Source organism: Psammomys obesus, unplaced genomic scaffold, assembly GCF_907164565.1.
Source record: "Psammomys obesus unplaced genomic scaffold, mPsaObe1.curated_primary_1811, whole genome shotgun sequence".
In the NCBI taxonomy this organism is placed as follows: Eukaryota; Metazoa; Chordata; class Mammalia; order Rodentia; family Muridae; genus Psammomys; species Psammomys obesus.
Genome location: NW_026591086.1, coordinates 60,143,263 through 60,160,133, shown reverse-complemented (window position 1 = coordinate 60,160,133; position 16,871 = coordinate 60,143,263). Strand labels below are relative to the sequence as shown.

Sequence of the window (16,871 nt, the reverse complement as noted above, 5' to 3'; positions counted from 1 at the left end):
CAAATTTTGTGTTGTGTAGGCTTTTGAAGGAAGACCTAATGATTGTTTGGATTTCCTGTTGTTATGTTCTCCTTTTCATTTCTGATTTTGTTGGATAGTGTCTCTCTGCCTTTTAGTTAGTTTGGCTAAGGGTTTGGCTATCTTGTTAATTTTCTCAAAGAACCAGCTCTTGGTTTCATTGATTCTTTGAATTATTTTATTTGTTTCTAATTGATTGATTTCAGCCCTGAGTTTGATTATTTCCAGCCATCTACTTCTCTTGGGAGTGTCTGCTTCTTTTTTTTTTCCCTAGGGCTTTCAGGTGAGCCGTTAAATTACTTGTATGAGATTGAGCTGCTTCAAATTTCTTCTTGAAGGAACTTAGCACTATAACCTTTCCTCTTAGCACTGTTTTCATTGCATCCCATAAGTTTGGGTATGTTGTGCCTTCATTTTCAATGAATTCTAGGAAATCTTTAATTTCTTTCTTTATTTCTTCCCTGACCCAGCTGTCATTGAGTAGCAAGTTGCTCAGTTTCCATGTGTGTGTAGGCTTTTTGCTATTTCTGTTGTTGTTGAGGTCCAGCTTTAGGCCATGGTGGTCTGATAGGATACAAATGATTATTTAAATCTTCATGTATCTGTTGAGGCTTGCTCTATGACCAACTATATGGTATATTTTGGAGAAGGTCCATGTGGTGCTGAGAAGGTAAATTTTTTTGTGTGTCAGGGTCAAAGTTTCTGTAGATGTCTGTTAGGTCCATTTGATTCATGACGTCTGTTAGAGACGTTGTTTCCTTGTTTAATTTCTGTTTTGTTGACCTGTCCTTTGTTGAGAGTGGGGTGTTAAAGTATTTTTTGAGAGTGGGGTGTGCAACTCGTAAGGCAAGGCAGTTTTCAGTGTTCCCATGGCATTACAGATTCTCATTACCCTCGTGGGGAGTTATTCATAGATTCCTTCTGTCCTGCCTCTCTAAGAATGAGTGATTGAGAAAGGCACAGTGTTGATGGACATCCACGGATCTATTTTCAGTATTGACATAAACACACTATCTACCTATCATAAATTATTTTAATTGAGGAGAATAATTTTATATATAAATATAGAAGTATGAACATAGAGATGTCTTTGCAATACATACACAACCCTTATGAAAGAAATATTTGTTTTAGGTTTTGTACAATGAACCATGTTCTCATTCTTATGCTCACAGATCATATGCAAGATGGTTTCTGAAAATTTTACCTCATAAATACATTGTTCTCTAAATTACTTGTTTTGAAATCCAAATAAAATTCAATATTTCGTACTCAGATGATGCAATGTGAGACTTTATTTTTAAGTAAGATGAATATTTTGTTCACTCAAGAAGCAATGAAAGATTCAACTTCTGAGCTGTGGTATTCATTATTGTAACTTATATGCATTGTGTACTCTAAGCCACAAGTGTCCTGTTTTGGACATTTTAGCTACAGAATCTTTTTTAATTTAAAATTTTATTTTTATATTAATTACAGTTTATTCACATTGTATCCCAGCCATAGCCCCCTCCCTCATCCTCTCTCAATCCTACCCTCCCTCCCTCAGCTCCTCCCAAGCCCAGTCCACTGATAGGGGAGCTCCTACTCCCCTTCCATCTGACCCTAGCCTATCAGAATCTTAAGACTCACAAAGCCACTATTTCATAGAAAAATACTATTTAAAAAATTAATGGGAACAGTTCCCCATAAAGTACTTACATATAAACTACCAAAACAAGCTCACTTTAGACATTTTTTAAAATCTATGAATCATCATAGTATATCTCAAGATTTGTTACTTCTTTGAATTAATCTCTCATGTTTTATCTTTCTCACCTTCATCCATAAGCAACTAATCATATGTCTATTTTTAAACCCCTTCACTGTTTTCCAATACAGTATTCAAGATTTCCACTAGGCTAGACACTGTATTAAATAATCCTGTTTATATTCATGATTCATCCATTTCCTAGAAAAGAAAATGTTGTCACAGAGAGGTCAAGTTGGACACAGAGCTCAACCAGTCTTCAAACTAACGTTCTATTATATTGTGATGATCTTACATCCTTCCAAGCAGAACATTTCAAACAGGTTCCACAGACTTCTGCCTCTTTTCCCAGACAAATCCTCAGCAAGGGAAATGCTTCTCATTCGTTGTAACATCTAGAGCCATGTCAAGGGCTTCTTGACCACTCAAGAGGAAGCAGAGGAGCACCTGCTTTGTTCCCAAACACTTGAGAATGTTTTCACTCTTGATGCAATTGGAACACCACTCATCCTTTCTAAGAAGTTGGTTTTTTCTGATGACATGAACACCAACCGTATGAGATTGTTGAGGAACAAACAGTGTCATTACATCAATGTACAGTGTCCTTGAAATGAAGATTGGCACAGACCAAGCACTCATGTATAGATTGACTCTTATCTTGATATCATTTCTTATCAATGTTGATTTTAATTTCGTGAGGAGCTTTGTCCCCATGCGGTTTCACTTTGCAGTCTCTTGAACGGTTTCCTTGGACAATGGAACTCAAAACTAGCAGATTTTTCTCTCTTTTATTTTTGTAGGAACCAAGGCCTCATGCATGCTAGAGAGGCACTGAACCACTGAGCTACATCTTCAGCCCTCACACTAGTGATAAAGTGGCATTTCTTGTTCTTGGTCTTTGCACCATTGTTTCACAGTCATTCTTTCATGACACTTCCTAGCACGAAGTAAGGTGTAAGATACAGTTACTATCATGTTGTTTACATTTGAAGCAACATTATTTACAGTATTCTACACATGAGATGTCTTATTGCAGACCTTAGTTCAAGTTTTATTTCATGTATTTTGTTTCAGGTATGATCAATCATTTTCCTAGAATAATTTGAACATGTCCATCAAAATCACAGACAGTGCTCTATGGTGTCCTATTGTGACTGAAGCAAATGTCCACAAACTTAGTCAATTAAAGCACCACAAATTTATCATGTGCTGCAGATCAGAAATCAAAAGTAGTTTTCACTTGAGAGTGGGGAAATGAAACATGAGAAGACTGCATTGTTTTTAGAACCTAGGCAAATGTGATTCTTTTGTCTAGCTCCTGAAGCTACCTCATCCCGTGTCTTTAGTAAAGAGTCTGTCATGGTGGATTCATAACCACCACCACTACCTTCACCATAGTGAAAGTGCTTTTTCTAACTGGTTCTTTGAGATGGAGTTAGATGGGAAGGAATTCCATTAGAGGCAATAGTGATCCTAATATAACAGTGATATTCAGCCATCTTTTGTTAGATTACACTATAATCATTGCAGGCTTTTAGAATCATGAAGTTTGTAGAGTCTGATAATTTTATGGGTCACCCACTTTACCCTCTTATTCAATGAGTATCATCTACAGCACTAATTCTGAACTTGAATGTGACACATGAAATGACATAGAGACCTTGTTAAAGTTACAGACTGGCATTCTTTTTTTTTTTCTTTTTTTGATTAAATTTTTATTTTTTATATTAATTACAGTTTATTCCCTTTGTATCCCAGCTGTAGCCCCCACCCTCATTCCCTTCCAATTCCACCCTCCCTCCCTCATCTCCTCCCATTCCCCTCTCCAAGCCCACTGATAGGGGAGGTCCTCCTCCCATTCCATCTGACCCTAGCCTATCAGGTCCCATCCTGATCATTGTCTTCCTCTGTGGCCTGCTAAGACTGCTTCTCCCTCAGGGGGAGGTGAACAAAGAGCCAGCCACTGAGTTCATGTCAGAGACAGTTCCTGTTCCCCTTACTAGGGAAACAATCTGGAGACTGAGCTGCTATGGGCTACATCTTAGCAGGGGTGAATTCTTTGGGGCTAGGAAGCAGCCTGAGTTCTTGCATTTCCAAGCACCAATAAGGGTACATCTCACCCAGAAACCTTTGAATAGAAAGTTTCTAGAGTGTTTCTGACAGATTTTGATGCCTCAGGAAAGATTCTATTATAGTCTTTTCATGCCTTGGTAATTTCAACTTTCATTTACACAAATATGTGGATTTTGGAGCAAAGACAAACTAAGAATTATTCAGAAGTCTGATTTTTAAAGCCATTTAAAAAGGGGTTTTATTTTATTTATGTCTGTGTATATGTGTCTGTGTGAGTGGATGCAGGTACCCCTGAGACCAGAAAAGGGTCTCAGATCTCTTGGAGCTGGAGTTATAAAGGGTTGTAAGTTGCCTTATTTGGTACTGAGGACAGAACTTGGATCATCTAGAAGAGCAACAATCATTTTTAAACACTAAACCATCTCTTCTGTGTCCTAACCAAAAAAAAAAAAAAAAAAAAAAAAAAGAAGAAGAAAAAAGTGAACTAAAATGGCATTTTAAAAAAGGAACTTTAAAAACTTGGATACATATTTGAGAATCCTTATATTACATATATAAAAATATAGCTAAAGAATACACATATATAGATTTAAATGTGTATATTTATGTGTTCATGGACATGAATGTGTGTGCATATTTTTCTATGTATAAATTGATACTAGGTAGGTCCTACATTTATGTTAAGTAATAGAACTCTGGAGGCCTCCTCTCAATTTTTATGACACCTATACAACTTCAATAATTTGCTTTATATTAATTTGCATAAAAAGTAAAAATTGAAGCTACAGACTTAGATTTCTGCAGCTGCAAGAATGAATCCAGGTGTGATATTAGCAGCCATTTTGCATCACGGAGCTGATGGACAGTTTCTAATAGTGTTTAACTGAATTCAGTTCCAGCAGCCTCTGTCACCAGCTTTGATATTAAAGCCAGAGTTTCTGGTTTTAATATTTAAATCCAGCTCCTACACATACTTACCAACTTCATTCTTATTTAATGTTGGAAAGTTATTACTTTGGAGCAAGTCAACCAAGCCATGGTGATTATAGCATATCCAACTCCACTGTAAGAGATTATTTTAATGACGCTGTACCAACAGAGATACATAGACATTCAGACAAAAAAAAAAACAGCCTAATTATAATGACAGAACGAAAGCCAAGCTGTGACAGTTACAAAACCAATTTCAAAGTTTTTTGACAGCCATGGCTGAAAGCTTTGTTCGGACCTTCCTGTAATAACAGTTTACTTAAGACCTAAATCCACAGTGAAGGAAAACAGAAAGAAAAAGTTGTGGCTTTTCTGTCATGCTAATGAAATGGAAGTTGGTTGACATGTTTTTAATAGAACACTATGTTGAAAAGAGTATAGAAAGGAAGTGATGGGTGTGGAATTTACTCTCACAATGCAAAGAAGAAATAACAATGCAAATGCTAACAAGAATAGAAATTTGACAACTGATTTATTTATCTGTGTTATGAAGGTCAGTAGTTCCCACAACTAAATTGCCAGCCATACAAACAGGTTGATTGACAGTACTGGAATTTGATTTTTGTACTACCAAGAAAACATAAAAATGTGTCAATCCCCAGGATGACATGAAGCTCATGGGAAATCTGCTTTTCCCTTGGCTCAGACATCTTAGAGTTATTAGGTTTTTATCACTTTGGTTTATCTCTCTTGGCTCTGGGCTCAGTCAGATGTTCAATATAATTAATTCTTTGACCTTGTGTGAATAATTTCTCATTTCTGACAGACACATATTCTGATCACCAAATGGCATTTGTTTGAACCGGAGATCTTTGCAATAACACCTAGTTTATAAACACATCATAGATGTTGACTCATTAAAATGTGATAATATCCCTTTGGAGCAGACATTATGTCCACTTCACTGAGGAGAAAACTGAGGTGCAGAGAGACTGAAGTGTCTTGTTCAGGGGTACAGCACCAGAAAGTGGTGAAATCTCAACAGTAGATAACGTAGCTCTGCCCCATTCTTAGGGAAGACTGGATAAGATGATGCCTTGCACTCCAGTTCGGGCACACTTTATCCCAGCCTCAGCTGGAGCTTTATGTAGTTCTTTCAGCTGTGGTAGGAAAGAGCTTGCCAGCGGCATCACTGGGCAGTGGCATGGACAGTGTGCATAAGCATGGAGAAGAAGCCACAGAAGAGAATTCACGACTGCCTTTCTATGCCCTCATTCAAACTTTTTCCTTTTAGCCTCTTCTGTTTTGTTTTTGGGTGTTGGAAAGAGCCTAAGAAAGCTTTCTTCTGGTATTCTGGGCTTTCTCTGAAGCCTTACATCCCACCTGCCTCCACTTAGTGCTTATCTGCCATGCAACTGATCTCCATGTCTAAATCAAATGGCATGGTTCTGTCTTCATGCCTCATCCAAATCCTCTATCTCCCTCTCATTCACTCTCCTCTGCCTGATTCTCTAATAAATTTCCATCTGAAACACAAAAGCCAGCAAAGAAAGAGAGCATGTGGCATGACCCTGAGCAGTGGGCGCTCATGTACAGAGCCCTCACCTTTTATCTCTTCTGCATAGGTGATCTCTTCCTCACAATGCAGTAAACTTAGAGAACAGACTTCAAATGGACTTAGTGGCAGAGCTTCGTTCTGATGCCTTCTGGTTGTGTGGTCTTGAACAAATAACCTAAGCTCTCTGAACCTCCTATAACAGATATCTAAACATATCTTACTGTTTAGAGTTGTGGTAGTAACAGACACAACATGAATAAGATATGTATAAATGACTCGCCACATAATAAGCATTCAACACATGGCAGCTATCAAAATACTTGTCTTCACTGCTTGGTTAGCTCCACTCCAGAACAGGCAATGGACTTGGACCAGATTCCATTCCTAATCCTAAGTACAGCCTCAATACTTGTATGACAGTTGGAGAAATTGTTTAACTTCTTAGAGTCTGTTTTCTAAGTCATTAAATTAGAATAACATCATAGGACTAGCATGGATTTTAATTGAGTTAATTTATGTAAAATTCTAGAACTTCCCAGACACATAATAAACTCAATAGACAGTTCTTATTCGTTACAAGATTATTTTCAGCAGGTATTTATGGAAACAAGAAGGGAAAATAAATTTTATCTTTCTTCCTCTTTCCAGCTTTATAACCATCTTCAAAATGTTTCACCCCCCCCCTGTCCCTAGCTTGATAGCAAGTGGTCATGCCCGTTTTTCAAGATAACCATTTTGAAAAGTATTTTTTCATATAGTCAGAATGTGGGGTCAAAACAATCTAATGTCCAAGATGAAAGTATATACAAGCTAAATTAAAATGTATTTTCCATTTTAATATGAAGGTTTCTGAAACTATCTTTCTTTATGTCTTTAAAAGGGCAGGGAGGAGATGAGGGAGGGAGAGAGAGTTTGGGAGGGAATGAGGGAGCGGGATACAGCTGGGATACAGAGTTAATAAAATATAATTAATAATAAAAAATTAAAAAATTACTGAAAGAAATGGATTCCTTTGGTCCCACTTATCAGTAGGAAAGACGGTGATCAGCAGTCTTGAAGACACCGTTTTTCACTGCCATCTATCAGAACTGTTGCCCCTCAAAACGTAGCAGCATGCACGTTGCAGTTAATGCCTACTAACTTCATGGAAAGCTTACCTATCTGTTTGACTCCTCAGAGAATGATGCGCTCGTCAATTTTCCACATGTTTATCCTGAGCATGGTGACTGTGGATGTGATAGTCGCTGCCAGCAACTACTACAAGGGAGAGAACTTCAGACGGCAGTATGATGAATTCTACCTTGCAGAGGTGAGTTACTCACTCCCAGGAGGGGATTGGCAGGGGTGTTTATGGTTGGCCTCATTAAGGGCCTTTTACGAGCATGAAAATGAACTCTAGGGCCTTAATTACCTGACTGCCACCTGAGTTGACTTACTGTCTGCCTCTTAGGTGATTCCCCTGTTTACTGTGTTGTTTGATTCCTGTCCTGTCACCACGAGCCTCAGGGGCCTTCCCCACAGTGGTCATGTTGCCAAAAGAATCTTTTTTTCCTGGGTCTTTTTCCTTTCCACCTCTCATATTCTCCCCTTTCTCATGTTGTGGTAGCTTGCTTCATCCTGCTGTAACTGACCACAGGTTGAGAAGCTTAGAAACAGACTAGTCCGCTGGTCACCTGGGCTACTACAGACACCAGGCGACACTGGTGAACTAATGGCCCTAAGTTGATCATTGCACATCCATACAACGCAGCACAGCATCCGACAACCAGAAGTCGTTAGGGGTGAGCAGCAGTGCTTTCCCAGTGAGCATTCTCCCCAGGCCTGAGTCTTAAATATTCGCAACCATTTGCAAAGAAATCTCATGGTTCTATGGCCTTATGTTTGTGGAAAAAATGAGTTTATGTATAGAAATCCATTCATCCCATAAAAGAGATACACACATATAGGGATACTATACTCTAAAAATCCCATATGTGAATAAAACAAACTTAAAGCCAGAAAAACTAGTCTTCAATTGTGTTTATTACAAAGCATTTTTATACAGAAAGCACTTAGCTCTGTAATTTAGCTCATTAAGGCATCCAGAATTCTCCTAACACATTAAAAATGGACTGGGTTAATAAAATTCAGTCCACACACACAAAAGCTTCTCTGAAAAAAGAATCAATTAAACAACTATGTGGATGTCAAGAAACCTCTACAGAGTCATTTATAAATACCTCTCTCTTTGCGGAGCTCTGTAAAACATAATCCCTTTAATTTTAAGTTTCCCCCGCCTAGGAACAGCTGTGATAGGGCATTGATCTAATAGCTTCAGGTTATGTGGTGCTTACAGGGAAAGACAGACAGTAGACAATAACACTGGAGAATGAATGGAGAGCCTCATGAGGAAACTATAGCCAAACCTCTCCAAAAAGATAAGACTTTTGCTGCAAACCCAGCAAGACTTGTCATTAAAAGAAATGAGCTGACAAATCAGTTGCTGAAGGTACAGATGACCTGAATTAAATCCTTAATCCACATGTTGAAAAAGAAAGAATCAATGGTGGCTCTTTGACCTCCCCAACCACATAGGAGGACTTTGCAGCCAGTCCTGAAGATACCTGATAAAACAGGGCCAGACAAAAGGGGAGGAGGTCCTCCCCTATCAGTGGACTTGGAAACGGGCAGGAAGGAGATGAGGGAGGGAGGGAATGAGGAAGGGGGCTACAGCTGGGATACAAAGTGAATAAAATGTAACTACTAATAAAAATAAATAAATAAAATAAAAAAGAAAAGAAAAAAACAATCAATACAAGTTATACTCTGACATCCACACACGTCATTGCACAAATTTGCACATATAGATAGACACCCAGACATATAGACACACAATCAAAATGAGTAAATAAATGTAATTTTTTAAAAATATGAGCAAAGCATAGACTTTAAGACATAAACAAAAACAGATATTTCGTGATGAGTTTTAGCACAGAGGACGCACATGGGAGGGCTCCTCACGGAGTTAAGCTTCTCTTAGGCAGTGAGAAGAGGGTAGACAGCCAGGCAAACGACACAAGGAAATAAGACGCTTAAGTAAAACCGGCAGACTTCACCAAATATAATAATAATAACAATAACAATTAAAGACACTTCAAATGCAGTGTTGAAGAGCTATCCATATTTTCGGAGTATGGACTTAACATTGACATTGACATGAGACATAACAACTGTTCTGGGTTCTACATAAAAGAAAGACAAGGTTCAAACTGACCCAGTTTTAGGGCTTTATTTGGAGTGGATGAGCTCAGGGACAAGGGGATGGAGAAACAGAGGTGACTGACAGAGGGGATGAGGTGAAAGCCAGATGGCCTGGGTTGGCCATGGAAATATATGAAAATAGAGAAGAGTTAAAAGAAAGTGAACTCTCAAGATATTTATATGTTCAAAACACATGTTTGATTGAAGCGCAAGAATAAGAAAGTTGTGGTCAGAGAAAGGAATTAAAATTTTCCATTTGCACCTTGACTTTGGTAACGAAATACAAAACATGGGGTGCTGTGTAGCTTAAACCTAAGAATGGAGTTGTGACAAGAGATCAAGGCAGCACCACAGCCTGAGAGCGGCTGAGTCTCGGGCGGATAAGAAGACTGCCAGTCCTTAGACAGGGCAGTGCATGAGTGGTTGATGGGGAGTGAGCAGAGGGTGGGGAGATGGAATCAGAGTTTGGTTTGTCCTGATGGAATCCTCTCACCAGCTCCCAGTAGCAATGGTCAGGATACCTTTTCCTTGTCCACTTAAACTCCGCAGAACACACAACATGGATTCCCTCTTCCCTAAGGGGCTGTGGGAGTGAAGTATGCAGTATGAGAGGGAGAGACACACGGAGGCAGTCCGGTGAAGGAAGTTGAATCTGCACATGGAACTTGATAAAGTGCAGGACGTTGTTTAAAACACTAGTAGACACTCAACATTTAGCGGGCCCTGTGTCATGAAGATGAAAAGAGAGGCTACAAACCGCACAGCACAATTACATCAGTGGTTTAAGTACTATGAAACAACATTTCTGAGGAACAAACTCAGAAGTGAGCATGGTGACGGGACCCTGTCATCCTCGTGAGGAGGCACAGTTGCTCCTGCAGGAGTGCTGGTATCAGAGACAGCGGGGCATCACTTCCGTATCCTCACAAGGGGCACTTGTCTGTTACACCTTCTCCTGTGGAGTAAAGGAAGTGGCATATGCCCTGCAAACACAGGGAATTGAACTGAACTTCAGAAAACTTTCCCTAATTTCTTTTCATACAAAGTCTACCTCCTTTCTAGTCTGTTCTTAGGAATGTTAGATAGTCTTTCATTACACTATAAGAAATTGCAACAAAATTTCAAAGAATTTTTGTTGTGGAGTTTCTTAATTGCTGCCTAAATGCTCGTAGAGCCTGGGAACAGGTGATTAATCCTTGTCAGGTTTGTTTGTTTGTTTTGTAATACTAAAAATAACAACCACAGAGTTAAGATGGTGTAACAAAACCTGGTGAAACCTGAAATGTTATATGCTTCCTGCTTGTTCCCTTTCCAAACTACTAACACAGACTTAATTTTAAAAAGATAAGCCTGTGTTTGACACCTCCCCCCAGGGGAGGAGCAGTCTGTTAGGCCACAGAGGAGGACTTTGCAGCCAGCCCTGAAGATACCTGATAAAACAGGGACAGATGAAATGGGAGGAGGTCCTCCCCTATCAGGGGACTTGGAAAGGGGCAGGGAGGAGACCAGGGAGGGAGTGTGGGGTTGGGGAGGGAATGAGGGAGCGGGATACAGCTGGGACACGGAGTTAAGAAAATGTAACTAAAAAGAAAAAAAAAAAAAAAAAAAAAAAAAAAAAAAAATTTAAAAAAAAAAAAAAAAAAAAAAATAAAAAAAAAAAAAAAAAAAAAAAAGATAAGCCTGGTGTTGAGGTAAATCTTCTTTATATAAGTGCTCATTGCCAACCACATGACATTAAAGATGTAAAATCTTAAGAACATAAATAGGGTATAAAATATTATTACAGCATCTAACACTAACAACAAGAACAATAAAGATAGTAAGAGGACAATTTGAGAGGATATGAACTTGGCTGTGGCATATACTTATACCCTAACTCAGCAAGTTAATACATTATATAAATATACATTACTACCTGTTAGTTGTTTCTCAGTAAAGAGATAGATAAGTAGCTAAATAGCCACAGTAACCATCTCCTTGAAATCCTGGAAAGAAAAGGAATAAATAAGATACACATAGGCTTTCATTCACTTAAAATAACCTATAGACAACATCAGGTTATTATTGAATTACTTAAGAACCAAAATCACCTCCAGTAGATAGACTGTCAGTGTTTGAGTTTCTCAGAATATTTGGACTTACTTCAAATTATACTTTTTCAATAAAAAGTCTTTCTAAATAAAAAAAATTGTTGTATTAAGTCATAATGATTTATTTTGAGCATAGCTAAATTATTATAGCTAAATGTAATTCTTAACAAATTCTTTCAGTTTAAGCAAAGAATCACCAAACTTTCTTGAAGAGCCAAATAAGCATGTTAGACTCTGTAGGCTCTCCATTCTCTGTCAGCCCCTCAACTCAGCCACCTTTATGCAAAAGTGAATGTGAAGTTTAATAAAAGTTCATTTACAAAAGTAAGCAATACACTGGATGTTGTGTGAGCTTATAGGGACAGAGAGCCCTCCAACTAGAATGCTCATATGGTAAATTTAAATACAGTAATACTAACAACAACAACTACCAGTTTTTGGAAAGCCGTGTGTGCTGAGTACTTTAAAGAAATTTATTATTTCATTGAATTTCCCAAACAGCATAATGCCAGCAGTTGAAGACTGGGAGTGTAACGGTGCTGTACTTAAGGAAACAGCATTATGTAATAGTTCTGAACGCTTAAATTTCACACTGAGTCACAGTAGGCCATGAGGTTTGAAAGAAGCAAGTTTTTGTTAGGTTTCTTCATTTTATACAATAAATTGTTTAGAAAAATCCAAGATAAACAACTCTATCATTAGGAGTCAATTCATAGTCTAAATCAGTGTCCTTTAAGAGAGAAGGACCTGGGTAAGATGATCAATCCTCACTCAAAAGGCAAAAGGGTTGGATGTAGGAAGGGGGAGAAAACAGGCAACAGGACAGGAGCCTGCCACAGAGGGTCTCTGAAAGACAACCCAGCAAGGTATCAAAGCAGATGCTGAGACTCATAGCCAAACTTTGGGCAGAGTGCAGGGAATCTTATGAAGGAAGAGGGGAGATAGAAAGACCTGGAGAGAACAGGAGCTCCACAAGGAGAGCTACAGAACCAAAAAATCTGGGCACAGGGGTCTTTTCTGAAACTGATACTCCAGCCAAGGACCATTCATGGATACAACCTAGAACCCCTGTACAGATGTAGGCCAAGGCAGCTCAGTCTCCAAGTGTGTACCCTAGTAACGGGAACAGGGGCTGTCTCTGACATGAACTCAGTGGCTGGCTCTTTAATCACCTCCCCCTGAGGTGGGAGCAGCCTTACCAGGTCACAGAGGAAGACAATACAGCCAGTCCTGATGAGACCTGATAGGCTAGAGTCACCCTCCCTCTGACCCTAGAAGGAAGGGGAGGAGGACCATCACCCCTATCAGTGGGCATGGGCAGAGATGAGGGAGGGAGGGTGGTGTTGGGAGGGAATGAGAGTGGAGGCTACAGCTGGGATACAAAGTGAATAAACTGTAATTATTAAAAAAATATTAAAATTTTAGAAAAGATTTAAAAGCGTTGGATTCTTTGCAATAAAGTCAGAGAAAGAAAGAGGATCCTGGGCTTAGTTCCTCACAATAAGTTCACTAGAAAAACCCACCAAGAAGTGTCTCTTGTTCTAAATCTGCCTCTGTCTCCTTTCCTCTGTCTGTTCTACTCTATCCCCAGACTTGTATTCCTCACTTGGTCTTTGATCTAAACAAACAAACAAACAAAAAAACAAACAAACCTTTCTTAGATTCAAAGGCTTCAGAAAGTAAATGGCCCTCAAAATTCCTTCCAAACACTTAGGTTCCCTGTAATAAACTCACAGAATATGATTCTTCTTATGCCATTTACAATAGGAGGAAGGAGAAGCTTAATAACCTTTAACAGAAATCAGTTCTGCCTGGTGATGGAAAATCCACAGGAAATAAACTGAAAAAGTTGTTGCAGATGATTCTGTGAAATTATTTTGATTTTTGTTAGTACGAGTTTTCTATTAACCTTGAGAATATTTGGAAAAATCCTAAATAATTCCATGGAATCATCCCTCACAAAAAATATACGCATCACTTAAACAATATTGCATAAGCGATACTTATACTCAATAGCCTGGTGCTTCAAAAGTTAATATTTTTTTTCCTTTTTGCTTCAGGGTGTTTATTTAGAAACAATGTATAGACAGAGTAAGAAATTCCTATGTGTCCCTTAATCTTACTCTTCTTCCTATTCTCCAGAGTAGTGCATTTATCATTCCATTTTGCTTGTCTTATAAGACTACTGAGAATCTATAAACAGTTTGGTTTTCTTTTTCATTCATTATGACCCTTTGAGAATACGCCTGTTTCTGTCAGTGCTGTTTGCTTATTTGTTCCATGGATAATGGCACTCTGGTTTTCAGTGGCTTTTCTTTTGATCTTTTGCCATAAGATACAATGCTTCTATAAACATTCTCATCTCTGATTTCATGCCACTTTGGGGAAAGTCTTTGAGGATTTTTTTTTTTTTTGCAGAACACATATATTGGCTAGAAACTGTAGAGATTAGGATACAACAATATTCAATGTGGCTAACTGTGCTTGAAAACTCTTATTCTGCCAATTTGTATTCCTACCAGACCATATGAACAGTTTCATTTCATGCTAAATTCATGGTCATTCAGATTTTCAATTTTATCACTTTTATAGAAGAAATCAGTGTATATTAATATACCTGGTCTTGATTACTATAGAGGATTAACTCTTTTCATCTTTTCTTACTTCTTCGATGTGCAGACCCGGCAATTTTCAGCTCCCTGGTGATGAGCACTACAGATCCTCCTCCTGAGGATGGCTCTAGGCAACTTGTCTCTTAGCTTTTATTGGTTGTCTTGGTGTCTATGAAAGTTATCAGTTTTAATAACGTAAGACTTAGTAGTCTTTAATTTTTTTTTATAAAGTTGAGTGTCTTGGGTATTTAAAATTGCTCAAATGTCAGTAAATAGGTTTTTCTAATAGTGTTCTCTAAGAAATAAAAGAAAATCTATCTGGTTAGCTCACTAGATAAAGGACATCAGATAAAAGCTATTTGTGAGAAAAGCTTATAGCAAACCACCAACAGAAATGGCCTTTATTAACAGAATAAATTTGTCTATGAAATCCTACAGACAAGGGTGAATGATGAGCATTACTTTCACTGCTTCTGTCCACTATTTCCTGGGATCCAATTTGGGACAACAAAAGCAGCAGAAGAAATAAAGTAAGAATTAGTAAAGAAGAGAAAAAAGAGAGGGAAGAGAGAAAAGGAATCAGAGAAGGAAACATGAATCAGTTTCAAGTGATGCATTTGTCTACGTAAAAATTCTAAACAAATGTGCAGACATCTAGGAATACATTTCATCAGAGATATGAAAGATCTTTGGGAAAATTAGAAAGCATTATTGAAATGTGCAATAAAAGAATTGAAAAACTAAACAGACATGTCTCTAACAACAATTAAATTTCTGTATAAGCATGAATTTATTTTGGCCACAGCTCAAAGAATTTCAGTTTATGATGAGGGCAAAGCCCGAGTGTGGGAGGGGTCCACAACAGCTCTGCACATTGCCCTGAGCCGGAGACAGAACGCTTAGGTCAGAGTCAAAAGCCCACTCCCGGTAACCTATTCACTCCATCCAGGCTCCTACTGTAGCTTCATGACCTAAAACTGCTGCCGCATGTGGGGAACCTAGACTACACAGGATGAGCCTATGTCGGGCATTCGAGATGCAAACCCTAACAAAAGCTCATCTGACTCTGGGCCTCATAGATCTTACACGGTTTGTGGTTGACCCATCAGCCAGTGTCAACAGTTTCTGACAGAGCCAACTAACCAGTTACAACCCCCAAGCTGTCAGTTCAAGAGAAGACCGTTGAGATGAATGGCTAAATAGTTCAGCTTATGATTAGAGTAGTCTTATTTCATCTAACATAATGTTCAGATCTTTTAGAAGTATATAAAAAGTAATTGTCAGAAAAAACTTACCTAATTAAAGTTTTCCCAGAAAATGAAATTAAACTTAACAACAATGTCAAAGATTGCTGCAATGGCAGCATGTTTTACTTTTGTAATTTGATCATTTCTTGTTATTAATTTACTCCACTGTAGGTGTCAGAATTTGTTGGAACTAAAATAAATGATTTGCTTTACCTAATTTAATTCTAACACTTATTGTAAGAGCAGATGGCTTTTGAGGAAGACAGAAATTAGTACAGAAAAGAAGGCTCTCTACAAAGCAAGTACACTTTATAAAAGCCCTGGTGCCTCCACATCTCACTCGCAGACAAAACAGAAGGGACAGTGTGAAGCTCCAGACAAGTCCTACCTCAGTCGACCAGAAATATCATGGCAATGCATTTTGAGTCAGGACAAGTAGAACCATTAAACCTTCATGTCTTGAAGACAAAGACTGGGAAAGCTTTCCATTGTTTTATCATGAACAGGAAGATCTATTGCTTGGAGCCTATGACATACAGAAAGCTACTGTGGGCCTCAAGAAGTAACAACAGATAACATACAAGAATGATACAACCAGGCTCTCTTACAGACTGCTGACAAGAGAGGTTGTATCTACAGTATCAGCAACAAGTAGCCTCCAAATTCCAAAAGTCTAGCCTGCTTCATTTACACAGGTGCAGGATAAAGGCATTTATAATTTGTCACCCATAAATGTTCATGCATTAGCATTGAATTAAAAGAACAAACACAATTTCCATTTTTCCTTTTATGTTAAGTGTTAATCAGTTAATTTTCCTCCTTCCTTCCAAATTTGACATTCATCTAGCTATTCAACTGCATGAGTTCAGTTGCAATACAATACACCCTCTTTGACAATAACATAAAAATTTTAAATGTTTTTGAGATTTATTTATTTTTGTTTTATGTATGTGTGTTTTGCCTTCATGTCTGTCTGTGTACCACAGGTTTATAACATTTAATTTTTATAATATGGACCCATTATTGGTAATTTCTCTTCAACACAAGAAGGCTTATTGTTCTAAATATTAGATGGCATTTGATGTTATTATCCAATGAAAATTGAACTTAAAGAATGATATACAAGAATGTATATTACTAAGAAAATGACAGCAAACATGACACATCTTTTTTCATGGGAGGTTTGTTTCATCTTTAACATCCTGGTCACAGTCCATCATCTAGAGCAGCTACAGCAGGAACTCAATCAAGAAAAGAGGCAGGAAGCAAAGCAGAGACTATGGAGACATTCTCCTTACCGGCTTGTTCTCAAGAGTTTCCTTGGTTTTCTTTCTTTCTTTCTTTCTTTCTTTC

General features: G+C 38.1%; 1 protein-coding gene across 1 annotated transcript in view; it reads left to right on the top strand.

The window, feature by feature from the left end:
- Nalcn (sodium leak channel, non-selective) overlaps window positions 1-16,871 on the top strand; it is a 273,950-nt gene that overhangs the window by 77,863 nt on the left and 179,216 nt on the right. Inside the window, exon 13 of the mRNA XM_055609597.1 lies at window positions 7,507-7,638. Within this exon, the coding sequence (XP_055465572.1) occupies window positions 7,507-7,638 (132 nt within the window). The remainder of the gene's footprint in view (window positions 1-7,506; window positions 7,639-16,871) is intronic.